The sequence below is a fragment of the Zootoca vivipara genome, chromosome 10, assembly GCF_963506605.1.
Source record: "Zootoca vivipara chromosome 10, rZooViv1.1, whole genome shotgun sequence".
Lineage (NCBI taxonomy): Eukaryota > Metazoa > Chordata > Lepidosauria > Squamata > Lacertidae > Zootoca > Zootoca vivipara.
The window spans coordinates 41,452,996-41,468,660 of record NC_083285.1 but is presented as its reverse complement, the minus strand read 5'-3'; the positions used below and the strand labels follow the sequence as shown (position 1 = coordinate 41,468,660).

Genomic DNA, 15,665 nt, shown 5'->3' with positions numbered 1-15,665 from the left:
TAGGCTCATTCATCGGTCACCACTCTCTCATCAGTCATGGCGGCTAAAATAAAAATGAATGTACACCCCCACTGCTCATCATTTGGGCAGTCTTCTGTCAGTGGACCGTCAGTTCCACATTAAAACAATGTGGTGGCCTCAGTATTTCTTCATTTGGCTTAATCTTTCATTTTCTAGTGGCAAGTAGAATTTGCACAAAACACACAGGAAGCAAGAAACAATTCTTGTTAGGTAATTCTTTGAACATTCACTGTGATGGATGCTGTGGTAACAATGATTTGTCAGTGGTGGGTTGCTGGGAGTCCACTGCACCCTGATTTTGTGTTGACACCCTCAAGTTTTCAGAATACAATTATAGGTGCTGATTTTGAGCTACAAAGGGGCACAGGATACTTAAGGGGTAGCCAGCCCTGTGCCACCCACATGTTATTGGATCACTGCTCCCATCAGCCTCAGCAGCATTGCGCTTGGTCAAGTATGATGGGAATTGTAGTCTTAACAACATCTGAAGGGTACCACATTGGCTACCTCTGGATAACCTGGTTGCTTCCTCCATGCTATCTTGTCATGTCCTTTGCTGATAATATTTAGACAACAAATTATTCAGAATGCTCACTTTTTGAGAAGAAAGGGAATTTGACCACAGAGCTGTCGGTTGATACCATCTCATCTTTAAGATAAAAACACTATGTATGATTCTGGTAGTATTTTTCGATATGCTTGAGAAGCTTTTGTCCGTCTGAAGGCTGCTGCATCCAGCTGATGATGCTGGAATGTCTTGATACTCCTGTCACTGAATGCGTCTGTTTCCTTGCAGATGATCCAGCTGCTAGCTTGCGACCTACTGCTGTCCCTCCGCACCACTCTGTGGCAGAAACAGATGAGCTCCAGCCAGGCCTTGGGAGAGGCCTACCATGCTTCTGCTTCTGAGCTGACTGGATTCCAGCGCGACCTCGGCAGCCTGAGAAAACTGGCCCATAGTTTCAGACCTGCTTATCGAAAGGTAAGGTCCTGCCACTTGTAATGAGTGAGGAGATGATGACCTGTTCCTTGAGTTCCTGAATGCTGTTATAGGCCAAAGGGGCAAATGGTCCATGAGCTAGGCCAGGACTGGTTTTGCTTTGAATTTCCAGCAGTGTGTTTGCAGTGGTGGCTTCCTGCTGAATGCGTCCTTCCTGTTGTAGGCTTTGCCCTTAAGTAGCATTCATTGGGTGTGTGGGTGTGTTGCAGTTTCCCTTGGATTTCAACTACGGTAATGTAACACTTCTTGAATGTTCAAAACTCTATGTAAATTATCTCAATAATCCTTAAAACAGCCCTGTGATGTATGCCATTCCTATTATCCACATATCACCCGTGTGAGCGGTGAGGATGAGAGAATACGGAGTTGCCTAATGCCGTGTAGCTTTTATGGTGGCTGCGAGATTTGAACTGGGGATTTCTAGCCTGACAGGCTTCATCACTGATCCCCACTGGTTTGTACGCACAAACAGCGCAGATGGTTCTGTGGTAGAGTGTGGACCGCTGCTGGTCAGAAATAGTTGGGTAGCATGCCCCTCTTTTAAAGGGCACATTCTCTGTACACTCTTGCTCAGCAGAAAGGAGCTAGGGAAGGAAAAGTGGCCAAGAGGATTAGCACCAGAAGGTGCAGCGCATGCCCAAATCTACAGCACCACAAGGTGATGGAAGGTTGCTAAAATGTAGATGCTGCCCATTGTCTTCTGCTTTCCCCCTCCTTTCAGGTGTTTCTGCACGAGGCCACTGTGCGTTTGATGGCAGGGGCCAGCCCCACACGCACTCATCAGCTGCTGGAGCACAGTCTCAGGCGTCGGACACCCCAGAGTACCAAGCAAGGTCAGGAAGCTCTTGTCCTCTTTCTTGTCCATCTCTGCCCTGAACTGGGTCACCACCATCCCGGCCTGCACAATCTATCTATAAAATGCTTGCAAGCAATGCCAAACCATATGCGACAAATGCCACAGTTAGTTTAGCCTCCCTGGTGTGCAGTTCTAGAGACCTGGTTTTGCTGTGATGAGGAATTGCCCAAAATCGGGGGGGAGAGGGGAAACATTCCCCCCCCCTTCGGTGAGCTGCTTTTTGTTCATAAATTGTAGGATCCAAGCCCAGAGTGTTTAAAATGTTTTAAGAAGCGGTGGCACAAAGATGTTCGCTAGCTGACATCTGAGGCTGCTAATTTGAGCAAAATAAAGGCCTGTCGTGGAGGGGGGGGGGCTCGACCACCTGTGCAAGTGTCATCTCTGTTACCAGGACAAGGCTGCTAAGTCTGGGCTGCCGGCCAGGTCTCAGCTTGGGGCACCCGAGCCTCTAGAATAAATTGCTGCCTAGAGTTTCAGTGGGAGTTGGTTGGCTGCTTCTTGCACTCTGTTGGGTGGCACCCATTGTGAAGCAATCTTTTGCTCACCCCCGTGTAGTCTTAAACAAATTTGCTCCCATGGTGCACTTACTGCCCCCACAAGTGCGGCATTCCTTGTGATGCCTCTTTTTTCCGTACCTAGGTGAACTGGACGCCCTTCCTGGACAGAGAGAGAGAGCTACGGCAATTCTCTTAGCTTGCCGCCATCTTCCCCTCTCCTTCCTGTCGTCCCCGGGCCAGCGAGCTGTCCTGCTGGCGGAAGCTGCCCGCACACTGGAGAAAGTTGGAGACAAGCGTTCCTGCAATGATTGCCAGCAGATGATTGTGAAGCTGAGTGGCGGCACAGCAATTGCGGCTTCCTAACCATGGAGGATGGCAGCCTCGTTGCTCATTGAACGCGATTCTTGCCCCTTCCTACCCTCCTCTTCCTCCTCCTCCTCCCTTTTTGAACACTGCTTCAGGTTAGGACCATGAAAGTTGTGATATGCTAGCCAGGGCAGGGTCTTCTTGTAAACCAGCTTTTGTTGCTAGTATATGCCTTCTAGTACAAAGGGTGCCCACTCTGGAGCTAGAGAGTGTTTGCATTTTCGCACACTGACAAAATAATTTGCAATAGTGAGGAAGAAGGGTGGGTTCGGAAAGGTTGGTCCCCCACCTCTTTACAAAACAATCTATCTTCTGAGGAGGGGTTTTCTAGAAAGTAAGAAGAGCTGCCCTAAGCCCTTTTTCTAGCATCTGCGGTGACCCTTGATCTGCACATCAGGTGCCATATGTTTTTGGCAGGCCCAGAGAGGAGATCTGGCTCCTTGGTCCTCAGTGGTTGCATAGAAGCTTTTCTATAGATTCTGCATTCTCTGAGAGCCTTTGGAGGTTAGGGGGACCTCTCCTAAGGAAGAGCACCACAGTTTTTAATGCAATTTGGGTTTTTTATAGAATTTTATGACTTTACAAGCACTATGGACAACATCTAGGTTTTCCTTCCGTCTTCTGTGTCCTCCCTTCCAACTTTTACACATGTATCTGCCTCCTGGCAGCTGATGGAGCCATACTGTTGTTAACTTTGGAGTTGTATTTCCATGCCCTAAAAGAGGGGACAAGGATGGACTTAGTGGTGAACCAGAAGCAAATTTAAGCTTGTGATTCAAAAAGCATGCATAGACAAACCACTACTCTTTGTTTGTGCTTATTTTTTTTAAAAAAAATACATGCAGGACCCACACTCCTCCCCAAAATCTGGATTAGGATCACAAGGAGGGGGCTAAGCATTACTCTTAGGAGTTTGTTGCTGCTGTTTTTTTGGGGGGTGGGAACCCCGAGACAAACTATGGCTTGGGGAAGATTTTCAGCAGGAAAAAATAGCACAGAGAGGAAAGGTTTAAAACCCCTCCTGATCAGCGCTCCTACTGTTGCTTTTTATAAATAAAGAGACACTGTAAGTCTAAGTGCACTTTTTGAATCGCATGCTTACAGTCAGCATTGAGTTTTACCTTAACAAGAAAGCAGACTAGGGGCTGAATTCTGTGTTCTCTGCCCGCTAGTGCGAGAGCAGAGCTTAAAGGTTTGGGCCACAAAGAAATCCAATGCAACAGTTGTGCTAGCTGAAGCTTGTTGTGCAACAATTTTAGGCAATGCATTTGTGCTTTTTTTGCACAACTGTGTTCTGCCAGTGCAACAAGTATACCGCTAAGTGACTTTAACTTTTTGCTACATTGGATACAACCCTAGGAATCCATTTTTCTGATGTTTGATTTCTTTGGTAGCTGCATCTGTATGAGTATGCTTAGGATAACAGTCTTAGGACTTGTCCACACTACCAACAGCTGTCTCCTTTGGAGAAGCTTTGACGGTCAAACAGGTTTGTAAAATGGTTTACATATGTAGTGTAGATATAGCTCTAGACCTTGGAGAAAGAGGAGTGGTTGCAACTAGGCCTCCTTGTTGGAAGAATAGGTTCTAAGAAAAGAGATTTTATATTTCGTAGAGCTCAGAGTCTCACAAATCACTTTTGCCTTCTCCCGTTGCCTATGCACCATCTCTGTTCTTGCTCAGCCTCTCTTATTTCATCTTCCAAATCTGTCCAGATCAAACACACAAGCACCAAACAAATGAATTTGGGGGCACATAATCCTTTGAGGAGGCCCACACAATGGTATATCGCAGTAGTTCTTGCAGCTAGTGTGCCTTCCATGGGTAACAGCTGAACACTGCTGCAGAACTAAGACTCTCCATTAAAAAAAAGAAAAGAATTTCCTCCTTAAGCCTCTCATTGACAATTTTCAATTCAAATGAAGCTCTGTGTGTCCCAAAACACATGAAATCCTGGGGTAGGGGCTTTCCAAACACTGAAACAATTACATAATTAAAGGAATGTGGTCTGAATCGCACAGATAAAGAGATGCATATCACATGGATATCAAATTTTTAAAACTTTCCATAGAGTAAACCAAAAGACCATCCCACGACAAAGCTTTGGCTAACTTTGGTTACTTTGAAGACCAATTCTCAATCTTCCTGAATATATTGGAACTAATAAGAGGTGTAATTTCATGAACATTCCAAATTTCCCATTGGTATACCTGAGTGGATGTGTTTGAAAGGTTGCACTTGCGAAAGGTATCAAAATGCACAGTGAAAGTGAACCTGGGAAGTTGCTTTGCCAGGACTAGTTCGTAGGAGTGGGGTGTAGGGCATTTAGTTCCATATCTCACATCACATGGATAATCTTGGTTGCTTATCCTACAAACATGGGTAGCAACCATAGTCTAAGCTTGTGCCTTGGATTCAGCACTGCAGATCCGTGGGCCGTTGTTTAAATGGGCAGGCTGGAAGCCAAGGACCATCCTGTTCTCTTAAGGGTGCTTCCCGACAGCCGTTTCCCCAGTGATGGTAGCGACAAAACAGAAAGGGTAACAAACTACCTCAACGAAAAGGTTCATTCTAGCAGGATGCCTGGGGTGTTTGGTGCTACCATTGCTGGTTTCCTTCCACAGCTGTTCTGCCACTCATGCAGATTGTTCCAGTCTGCTTGGAGTTAGCAGCCATCCACCTGGGATTAAGACAAGGACCTGCGTGAATTGTGAGTGTTCAGCGAAGTGATTTAGCATCCCTGACGCTTAGAGAGAAACCTTTCCCATCTAGAAGCTCTCGTAGCAAATAATTCTGCTCGGTTAAGTTTTGAAGTGTCCGGAATAGTTAATGTGCATCAGAATGTCATCTCCTATTGACACTGTGTACCGCAGGATATCTCAAAGTTCTATGGATTTGAGGCTGTGAAAGCCATTTATACTGTCAAGCAGGAGGGAATACTATAACTGAGAATGGGCATTGCAGTCAAGGGTAAAAGCCTCATGTTGTACAGCAGGAGGAGGCATTGAGGGTGGTACTGCTAGCTTGTGGAATTATGCTTGTGTAGATGGGACCTCCACAAGGGAATCGCCTTGTCTTTCCATGTACTTCAGCCATTTTTTTTTTTAAAAAAGACACCTCATTTATTTATGGGTTTGTTGTCACCCAGGCTATCTCTATATTATTTTTGTGTATATACTGTAACTTTTTTGTGCTTTTATATATGATGTGAAAAGTGTATTTATCCCAATGAAGTTAGGAATAAGGATTCTTTGCTATAAGAAAACGTAGCTGGCAATGATGTGAGTGGGTGAGCGTTTCTGGTATATGTCCTGATTGTGACCCTCTCCTGGGGTTCATTGCGTGACTTGTCTAATAAAAATCAAATTGTACGCAACGTCTGATACTTGAAAGAAGCTTCATTAAGAAGAGTGCGTTTTGTTGGGTGGGGGTGTATGAAAAATGTTTTAAAACGTTCTCCTGCAAAGTGTGCTTGCACACCAGTGGTAGTACAATAATAAAAACTGATAATGGTAGTGGCTAAATAGGATTGTCAGAATGCTACAGTGTTCAGTGGTCTAATTGAATTACAGTAATTAGGTTTTTTTCAAGGTTAAATCATCAGCATTTCCTCTGTCACACAAGGTCCATAAATATAAGCTAGAGTAATTCACAAGGAGTGCAGAACAGATCAGAGCAAGTTGTTAAGCATTAGGATTAATTTGCCAATCTTCCCAGCAATCTGAAGGACTTGGAACAGAAAACCTACACTGATGATACATATGCCACAGGTTTGAAAGAACTATGAGGAAGGGTGCATATAATTGATAACATATCTCTTTTAGGGAGAATCCACAGTGGAACAACATTTGAAGGCCACAGGTTCCACATCTCTAGATAGACTTGAGTTCCATAAATCTTTCCTATTACTTTAGCTTTCTCATTGCTGGCTGATATTTCTGTTTATTTCTGTTAATGTTATTGTGTTTGAGACCAAGCTCTCGTTTTCTTGACGTGGATAGTGGAATTTGGGGCTATCCCTGAGCTTGCTGAATATAGCCTGGAAGCTAAGAAGAAGCCTTTTCTCCTCTTGGTGCCTCTCTGCAACATGTCCAGGAGGTAGGTGGCTCCCTGTCTGCAGAGCCTGTTGCACCCCAACATTGCTGAAGAGACAAATTAACAGGTGAGTCCAAATTTCTGTGTTTCCATTTTTCTCAAGCACATAACAGCAGACAGGCTGTTTGGCCTTTAATTTTTCTATTGTCCAGCAGAGGGCAGAAGTAACTTAGTAAAGGAGTAATTCTAACAACTCCGCTGACCCTCATTTCAGCATTCTCATACTGGAGTCCTTGGAGGTAGGTAGGTTGGGTTTTCATAACACCTCAATTTGAATATGTGCCACTAATTTGTAGTCTGAAAATCCTCCTGTATGGAATATAGAACTCTACTTTGTGCAGGCTTGCATCTCTGCACAGATCATAACCCTGGCTGCAGTTTCTATTTTTCATTTTCTTCCATCTCCCAGTACTCTGTTTCTTCCATTCCCCATATATATATATATATATATATATATATATATATATATATATATATATACACACACACACACACACACACACACACACACACACACACGTGTGTGTGTGTGTGTGTGTGTATATATATATATATATATATATATATATATATATATATATATATGCATTTTTCTCCTCCGTCAATATGTTCTTTGGATAGAATAATGAAAACACAAAGACGTACCCAGGATATGTGTGTTCTCCACAAAAGGTTCTGGAGTGAAATACTGTACACTTTGAACAGTCCTGCCTCTCCACCTCTCTTTTTTCCTGCCTTTCTACACACCTCCCTAAAAGCAAAGGCAGGTTGGCAGAGACTCACACTGTTTGGCGGACCTGTTTTGGTTCAGCTATTAAAGATTAATTCTGTGGGATTTCCAACGTAAGATTTTAGAATGAGGCCATTGTGCTCTGGGCAGTAACAGTCTTCCTACTTTCTCTTCTCATGGTGCCAGTGTTTTATGTGAAGGCAGGAATCGTTTTGCTCCTTCCGAGTCTTGGAAAGTGGCAACAAAGGGAGCACTTCTGAGGAACAAAGTGGAACAAGGAACTGATGCTGCCTTTAAGGCAACCTCTGCTGCTACTGCTGCTAAACGTGTGTGTGTGTGTGTGTGTAGGGGGTGAGCAAGGAAATGAAGATTAGAGGCCGAGCTGTGCCAATGGAGTGATGTGTCAGTACATCTGACTTACCCGGGCAGTGCCTGGCAGTACTAGATTAAAAGATACGAGGAACTTGCTACAAGATGTCTTCGGGACTCTGATTGAAAATTTGTTTAGAAGCCACTATTTTCTCAATCCAAATTGCTTTCACTCTCCTTACCTCCTCCGTATGCTGGGTCCAAGAAACTCCCTTTTCACAAATGTGGCAAGAAGTTTTCCATTTTTGCCCTAGCAGCAGAAGGCAAGCATTGCCTGTGACGGGTATAGGGCTCCGTTGAGTTGTTTATGACTCAATTAGGAGCCTCTGATTATCGCCCGGCGCGCTTCCTCTCCGCTTCTCTGCTTCCGTAGAACCGGGCTGGCAGTAAAACACACACACAGCAGAGTTCTTCTCACACAGCGAAAACTTGTATAGCCGTTGGATAAAAAGCCTCTTAAGAACACACAGAGTCCAAAGTGTTCTAATAACTACTTAAGTTTATTCTAGAGAGAAAATAACAAACAACCTGGCGAGAGCGCAGACATCTTGCGACCGTCTCCCAGGCAGAAACGAAACCAACTGCAACATACAGAATCACTTCTGGTACATTCTGTAACATGATCTTCCTCAGTGGTCAGGTGCTACAGTACACAGTTAACTCTTTAGTTACTTGTTACTCATCACACCCCCTCTCACCTGAACACTGGGGATAGCGGGTATCCAAACTTACCCCAAAACCAACCCTTCACAGAATTCCCCATGCCGTTGGAAACTCAAGGGTTTTGTGAACCCATCCGCTAGGTTCTCTTGGCTTGGACAATACCTCAACTTCACCAAGCCTACCTGTATGCTCTGACATACGTTTCGGAAGCGGATGTCTAAGTGTTTGGTTCTGGCTTTGAACTGTCCAGACTCCGCCAGTCTCAAAGATGGTTGATTGTCGCCCCAAACAGTGATGGGCTGGCTACAATCACCCCAGATTTCCTGGACCAAACATCTGTAGTACTCCAATTCAGTGCATGTCGCAGACAACGCACAGAATTCGGCTTCCGTGGAAGACATTGCTATTAGGCTTTGCCTGCGCGACCGCCAACCAATCAGGGCATTTCCAAACTTGACTACCAAACCAGTCACTGACTTCCTGTCCTCCTGATTGGCCCAATCAGCATCTGCAAAACAAGTGAGTTGTGGCTCACCTTGCGCTGACATCTCCAAACAGTACTCTTTGGTCTCCTGCAAATACCTAAGCACTCTCTTAATGCCATTCCAAGCATGCACGCTAGGTTTCGATGCTTCTCTACTGAGCAAATTGACTGCAAAAGCAATATCTGGTCTGCTCCATTGTGACAAATACAACAGACTCCCTAGCGCTGACTGAAACACTTCAGGACTCTCAAACGCTACTTTGTCCTTCACTTGTGACTCTTTCACAAAGTTTGTCTCCATGGGTGTTCTGACCCCTTTACAATCAGACATTCTGAACTTCTCAAGCAAATGTTCAATCTTGCCTTTCTGACTGAGCAAAAAACTTCCATCCTCAGTTCTGTCTATCTGCACACCTAGATAAACATTCACTGCACCTAGATTCTTGAGTTTGAACCTCTTGCCTAGCTCTTTTGCAAACTTCTGCACTTGCATCTGGCTCTTTGCTAAGCAGATCAAGTCATCAACATAGACAAGCAACAGTTCCTGCTGTTCTCCTTCATCTCTGAGATACAGACAACTGTCAGCTAGACTCTTCCTGAAACCTAGGCTCTTCAAAACAGAATCAAGACATGAATTCCAATTTTTAGCTGATTGCTTCAGACCGTAGATCGACTTGTGCAGCTTCCACACCTGACCTGGCACGACACTCTCAAACCCTGGAGGAGGCAACATGTACAACTCCTCCTGGAGGTCAGAGTTCAAATACGCGGTGTCCACATCAAAGTGGTTGACCACTAGGCCTCTCTGCGCTGCAGTCGCTAAAAGCATCCTGAAAGATTCCGCTCTCGAAGTCGGACTAAAGACATCTGTGTAGTGGATTCCTTTCTTCTGAGTAAAACCTCTAGCCACTAATCTAGCCTTGTACTGAGGCTCTCCAGTCACTGTGGGTTTCAGCCTGTAGACCCACCTACAACTGACTGCTTTCTTACCTTCTGGCAGCTGTGTTAGGCTATACACACCAAGAGATTGCATGGAGTTCAACTCTTTCTCCATTGCAACTTTCCACTTCCTAGCTTCCTCTACTGACAACTGTTGCACCTCTTCAAAGCTTTCAGGCTCACACACTGCTAGGTTCGCCCATACACTGACAGCTGAAAACCTTTCAGGTGGTTTACCTTTCGTGGTGCGTTTTGAACGCCTTGGTCCCACATCTTCCCCCTCTAAATCCGAACTGCTTGTCTCTGACTGTGGCTCTCTTGGACTAGCAGCACTGTCTAGAGACCTACTACGCTTTGCAGCCCCCTCTGGGCTTGCTTTGGGTGAAGTGGGTGACCTACCACGTTTGCTGTACTTCCCAGGCTTGACCTGGGGTGAAGTCGGTGCGCTTCTGACTACTTGCTTCACTTCCCTAGGAGCTACACCACTTGGACCTGCTGCCTGACCTGGATCTGGTCCTGCAGCACCTGGAACTTCAGCATCAGCTACCTGAGTTTCCTCTTCCTGGTCAAAACCTGAAGACCAGTCAAGAAGAACTTCGGGGTTAGCATGAATGCGTCTCCAGCCCTCTTGTTCACAGAACGTAGCACTCCTGCTGATGTGAACGCGGGTTTGGTCCCCCTCTGCTGGTACAAACCTCCAAGCCTTTGAGTTTGGTTCGTAACCACAGAAGATCATTTTTCTGGATCTTGATCCTCCCTTTCTGCGCTTCTGCTTTGGAATTAGAACCCAAGCCTCACACCCAAAAGTTCTGAAATAGTGCACCTTCGGAACTTTGCCATACAACATGTAGTAGGGTGTGTTGTCCACAACTGAATTAAAAGCGCGGTTGGAACAATAATTCACAAATTTATAGCATTCCCCCCAAAACTTCTGGGGTAGTCCTGCATCAAACAACGTTGCCTCTACCAGTTCAGACAGCGTTCTAAATTTCCTTTCAGCTAAACCATTCTCCTGTGGACTAAAAGGAGCGGTTTTTCTGTGCCTAATTCCCTTGCTTCGGAAAAACCCTTGTAGTTCTGCACTCAAAAACTCTCCCGCCCTGTCACTCTGGAAACACTGGACAGTGACGGAGAACTGTAGTTCTACTTCGGCTACCCACTCCTGTATCACTCTGGCAGCCTCCCCCTTCTCTTTCAGTGTTATGACCCAGGAAAAATGACTGAAATCATCCAGAAGACACAAAACATATTTTGAACCACCTAAACTTAACGTTGACATAGGCCCAGAAATATCCAAGTGCACTAACTGAAACGGCTTTGTGCTCTTCCTCTCAGACCTAGGATAAGAGCATCTCTTCGTCTTCGCTTTCGCACATGCTCGGCATTGCAGGTGTTTTTGACATGGCTTGAACCTGCAACCTTTGACAAAATCAGGGGCTTTTTGCACATAAGGAAAAGACATGTGACAATATTTTCTGTGCCAAGCATGAATACAATCCTTATGGATAGCGCCCTCTGTGCCCTTTGGGGTATTGGCACTTTTAGCCTGAGCATCACCAGTGTTACTTCCACCTGCTTGCCCCCTCCCATCTAGGACAAACAGACCATCAGACCCAACAGTAACGCTTACCAGCTCAGCCCCATCTCTGGCAATTTTGCAAACACCATTGGCAAAACTTATTTCAAAGCCCTCACGCAATAAGCAAGACACACTTAAAAGACCATTTTCCATGCCTGGTACAACATAAACATCAAGGTTAGTGTCTAAGCATTGCATATAAAAAACACCCTTGCTTTTAATTGTTCCAGAAGAACCATCAGCAAGATGCAGGCTCTTTTCATCTTCAAGTGGCCTGCAGTTCAGGATCTGTCCTGAAGGCGGTACAAGATGATGGCTGCTGCCTGAGTCGATAATAAAAGTGAAACTGTCCTGTCCTCTGTTTCTGACCGTTGCTAAGGCAGCAGAAAGACGGCTGACAGGCTTATCTGGAGTTTTCCCACGTCCTCTGCCTCGGCGCTGCTGGCTGGTCCCACGACCACGTCCGCTGGGTTGCCTGGCACCTGGCTGAGTGACCTTGGCTGCTTCCGGAGCTGGGCAAAATCTCGCTACGTGCCCAGGCTGCTGGCACCGATAGCAAAGCCTTGTTGCGCACGCACTCACAGTGGATTCCTCAGTGCTTTTTACTGCACCCCCACTGGCTTCTCTGCGCCCATGGCCCCCCTTCTCAGCCGATTCTTTCTGGCGTCTCAGTTCCTCATCCGCCAAACGCCCAGAAACGTAAGCAATCGTGAGTTCAGATTCAGGCATTGACTCAAATGTTAAACACAAATGTTCATAGGCGTTTCCCAAACTAGACAGCAAAATATAAACTTTTTCCTTCTCTTTGAACACAAGCTCATGCCGCTGCAGCTTATGGAATGCATCAATCACATTGGCAATGTGCTCCTTAATGGGTTGCCCTGGTCTCAGTCTCAACTCAAAGAGATGCCTCATAGCATGCAGCTTAGCTCCAGCTGTTTTTCTCTGATGGACCCTTTCCAAACTGTCCCAGGCTTCCTTGACATTTTCAGCATTTTGCACATAGGGCAGTTGTGTAGCATCGCAGCTCATGGCAATGGCACATAGAGCCTTATTGTCTTTCTTGGTTTCTGCTGCAAACCTCTGTGCTTCAGCTGCTGAATTATCAGCGACAGGGGTTGGAGGATTTAACACACAAGTCCACAAATCCTTTCCTAGCAACCACATTCTGGCCCTTTCTCTCCACTCTGCATAGTTGTCGCCATTCAACCTCTGGAACGGCACGACAAATGACTCCTGTAGCTGCTCCGCCATCTTGTCCACCCCCGGGCTCCGTGTCTGTGTACTCACTCAGAATAGCTCACGTTGCTCCTCCGGGTAGACTGCGGATCCCAGCCTTCTGGTACAGGGTCTTTCTGCTAGCGAGTGCATCTATTGATTGCCGACTGCAAAACAACAGGTTTCTCCCAGCTAGCTCTTTACACCGGCTTTCTCCACGGCTTTTACAGCTGCAATCACCTTTTATTGCTTTGGTGATTGATTAGGTTCTATGACCCATAACCTGTGACGGGTATAGGGCTCCGTTGAGTTGTTTATGACTCAATTAGGAGCCTCTGATTATCGCCCGGCGCGCTTCCTCTCCGCTTCTCTGCTTCCGTAGAACCGGGCTGGCAGTAAAACACACACACAGCAGAGTTCTTCTTCTCACACAGCGAAAACTTGTATAGCCGTTGGATAAAAAGCCTCTTAAGAACACACAGAGTCCAAAGTGTTCTAATAACTACTTAAGTTTATTCTAGAGAGAAAATAACAAACAACCTGGCGAGAGCGCAGACATCTTGCGACCGTCTCCCAGGCAGAAACGAAACCAACTGCAACATACAGAATCACTTCTGGTACATTCTGTAACATGATCTTCCTCAGTGGTCAGGTGCTACAGTACACAGTTAACTCTTTAGTTACTTGTTACTCATCACATTGCCGCCCCTGCTAGGCATTGGAAACCTCTGTGTGAGGCGTGTGATGTGGGGAAAGTGTAGGATGGTCCGTCTCATAACATCATGCCAGAATCCAATGAAGCACTGAATATTGGGAGATTCAGGAAAGACGAAAGGTGGTGCTTCTTCCCACAATGCCTACTTAAAACTATGGGTATCTACTTCCGGCTCTACAATTCTATGATTCTACGAACAAGGGGCAGAAGCTGCACATCTCATGAGGGAAAGAAGATCCAGTGATGTCTGCCAACTTGAATGTTTTAAAGGGGGTTTAGACAAATTCATGGGACTGTCATTGGAGACCTACACGGTGCGAGCCACATCCTACATTTAAAGCACATCGTTTCCCTGAAAGAATCCTGGGAACTCTAGCTTGTTAAGGGTGCTGAGAGAATTGTGGCTCTGAGGAGTAAGCTACACTTCCCAGGATTCTGTGGGGGAAGCCATCCACTTAAGTGCATAGTGTGGATGTGGCGGTCAGGTTCATTGGGCTCATGACTGCTCTTCTGGGCAGGGTTTCTGATGGGATTGTTCCCAACCTGGACATGCCAGGGATTGAACATAGAACCTTCTGCATGAAAAGCATGCACACTACTGTTGAGATCAGAACAGAACTCAGTCAGTTATACTCAGCTGGTGGAGGCAACCCCTCTTTTTTGTTTCTGAAGCACTGCTGGGGAATCTCAGGAGAGGACACGATAGACAGTTTGCAGGGGGCAGGTGAGCAGGGATCACTTTTCTTGATGGGCCCAACACCTCAGGTTTTCCTTGCACAGAACATCCTATGTCCTTGAACGATCCCTAGGCTGACACAACATTTTTCTTCCATCTTGAACAGGAAGACTGGATAAGTGGGGAAGGGACAACTCAAGTTAATATTAAACTGGCTGCAGCCGTTCTCTCTCTCCCCCCCCCCCCCGGTTACCATCTCCCCAACTATTTGCCCAACAGTCTGTAAAGAGCTTGCTGGCAAGAGTGATTAAAATGGATCAAGATACCTTCTAGCTGTGTGTGCTCCATTTTATTACAAGTCACCACAGAACAGACCTGCCTTTCGAAGAAGCTGACAGATGGTCCAGGCTATCAAAAATGAGACCTCTCAGTTGGTGAGCACACCTAGTATCATCCAGTTGATGCTGCTGGCATCATTTCACGTATTTTGCTTCACCGGTTCGGGGTGGTACCCTCTTTTGAAACCCATCTGGTTCTGTCTGAAGACTGCATTGCAGAATCATTTGCAAATAAACTTAACTCCTTGTAAGGGGGAAATGGGTGCATGGGAGTGGGTAGAAATTTATGCGATAGGTGAAAAGCTAAGGCATTCAGTTGTGAAACTGGATAGGTAGAAGCACATGCGATGTAGTGGCTAATAATGTTATTTATTTGGAACTTATAGCTTGCCTTTTATACAGTATCATAAGAGTTTGCCATCCATGGTGGCTAACAATAAATAAGATGAAATAATAATGTGATGGTGACCTATGAACTGTTGCCAACTCATATTTATTTTATTTTTAAATATTTGTACTTACAGCTCTCCTTTCACTGAACTATCTCAGGGGTGGCTGTCCACTTGGTCACTGAATATCCCCACTGAAGCCTCAATAGATTACATTCCCTCACCATTTGCAAGATAGGGATAATACTGCTCTTCCCCGCAGTGCTGTTCTAGGTCTTGCCAGGATAATGTGGACAAAGAGTTTTGGAATCTGCTGTGTGTCCTTCATCACTGTGTGTCCTTCACCTCTTGTTGGGTGATGTGAATCATATTACGATGTGCCTTCAAAGAGAGTTCTATGAAAGCAGCCTCAAAAGAGCTTGAAATGTGAGGAACGAAATACAGCAGGTTTTGTATATGCCAAGAATGGCATTTTGCCAAGCTTCATTCATGTTGGGACACCTGGTGTTTTATTATATAAATTTCCATAGCCCAGATTTGAATAAAAGCAAAGTTTTTCAAAATGTATGTGCCTATCTATCAAAAATGAAAATGCCAATTCCCACGAGGTTGAATTCTGAGGAGAGGAGGCTTCATGAACACATAGATCCTCAGAAACGCATATACCCAGACAATGAGATCTTCTAGGAAATTTTATTATTTAACAAAGGACAAAAAAGTACAGACCAAA

General features: G+C 45.4%; 1 protein-coding gene across 2 annotated transcripts in view; it reads left to right on the top strand.

The window, feature by feature from the left end:
• Positions 1–5,842, top strand: part of SREBF2 (sterol regulatory element binding transcription factor 2) — a 36,079-nt gene extending 30,237 nt beyond the window's left edge. For both annotated transcript variants that reach the window (XM_060279788.1, XM_035127116.2), the window contains 3 exons: positions 818–1,003; positions 1,743–1,854; positions 2,517–5,842. In XM_060279788.1, the coding sequence (XP_060135771.1) occupies positions 818–1,003; positions 1,743–1,854; positions 2,517–2,737 (519 nt within the window). In that variant the 3' untranslated portion in view covers positions 2,738–5,842. The remainder of the gene's footprint in view (positions 1–817; positions 1,004–1,742; positions 1,855–2,516) is intronic.
• Positions 5,843–15,665: the final 9,823 nt, after the last annotated feature.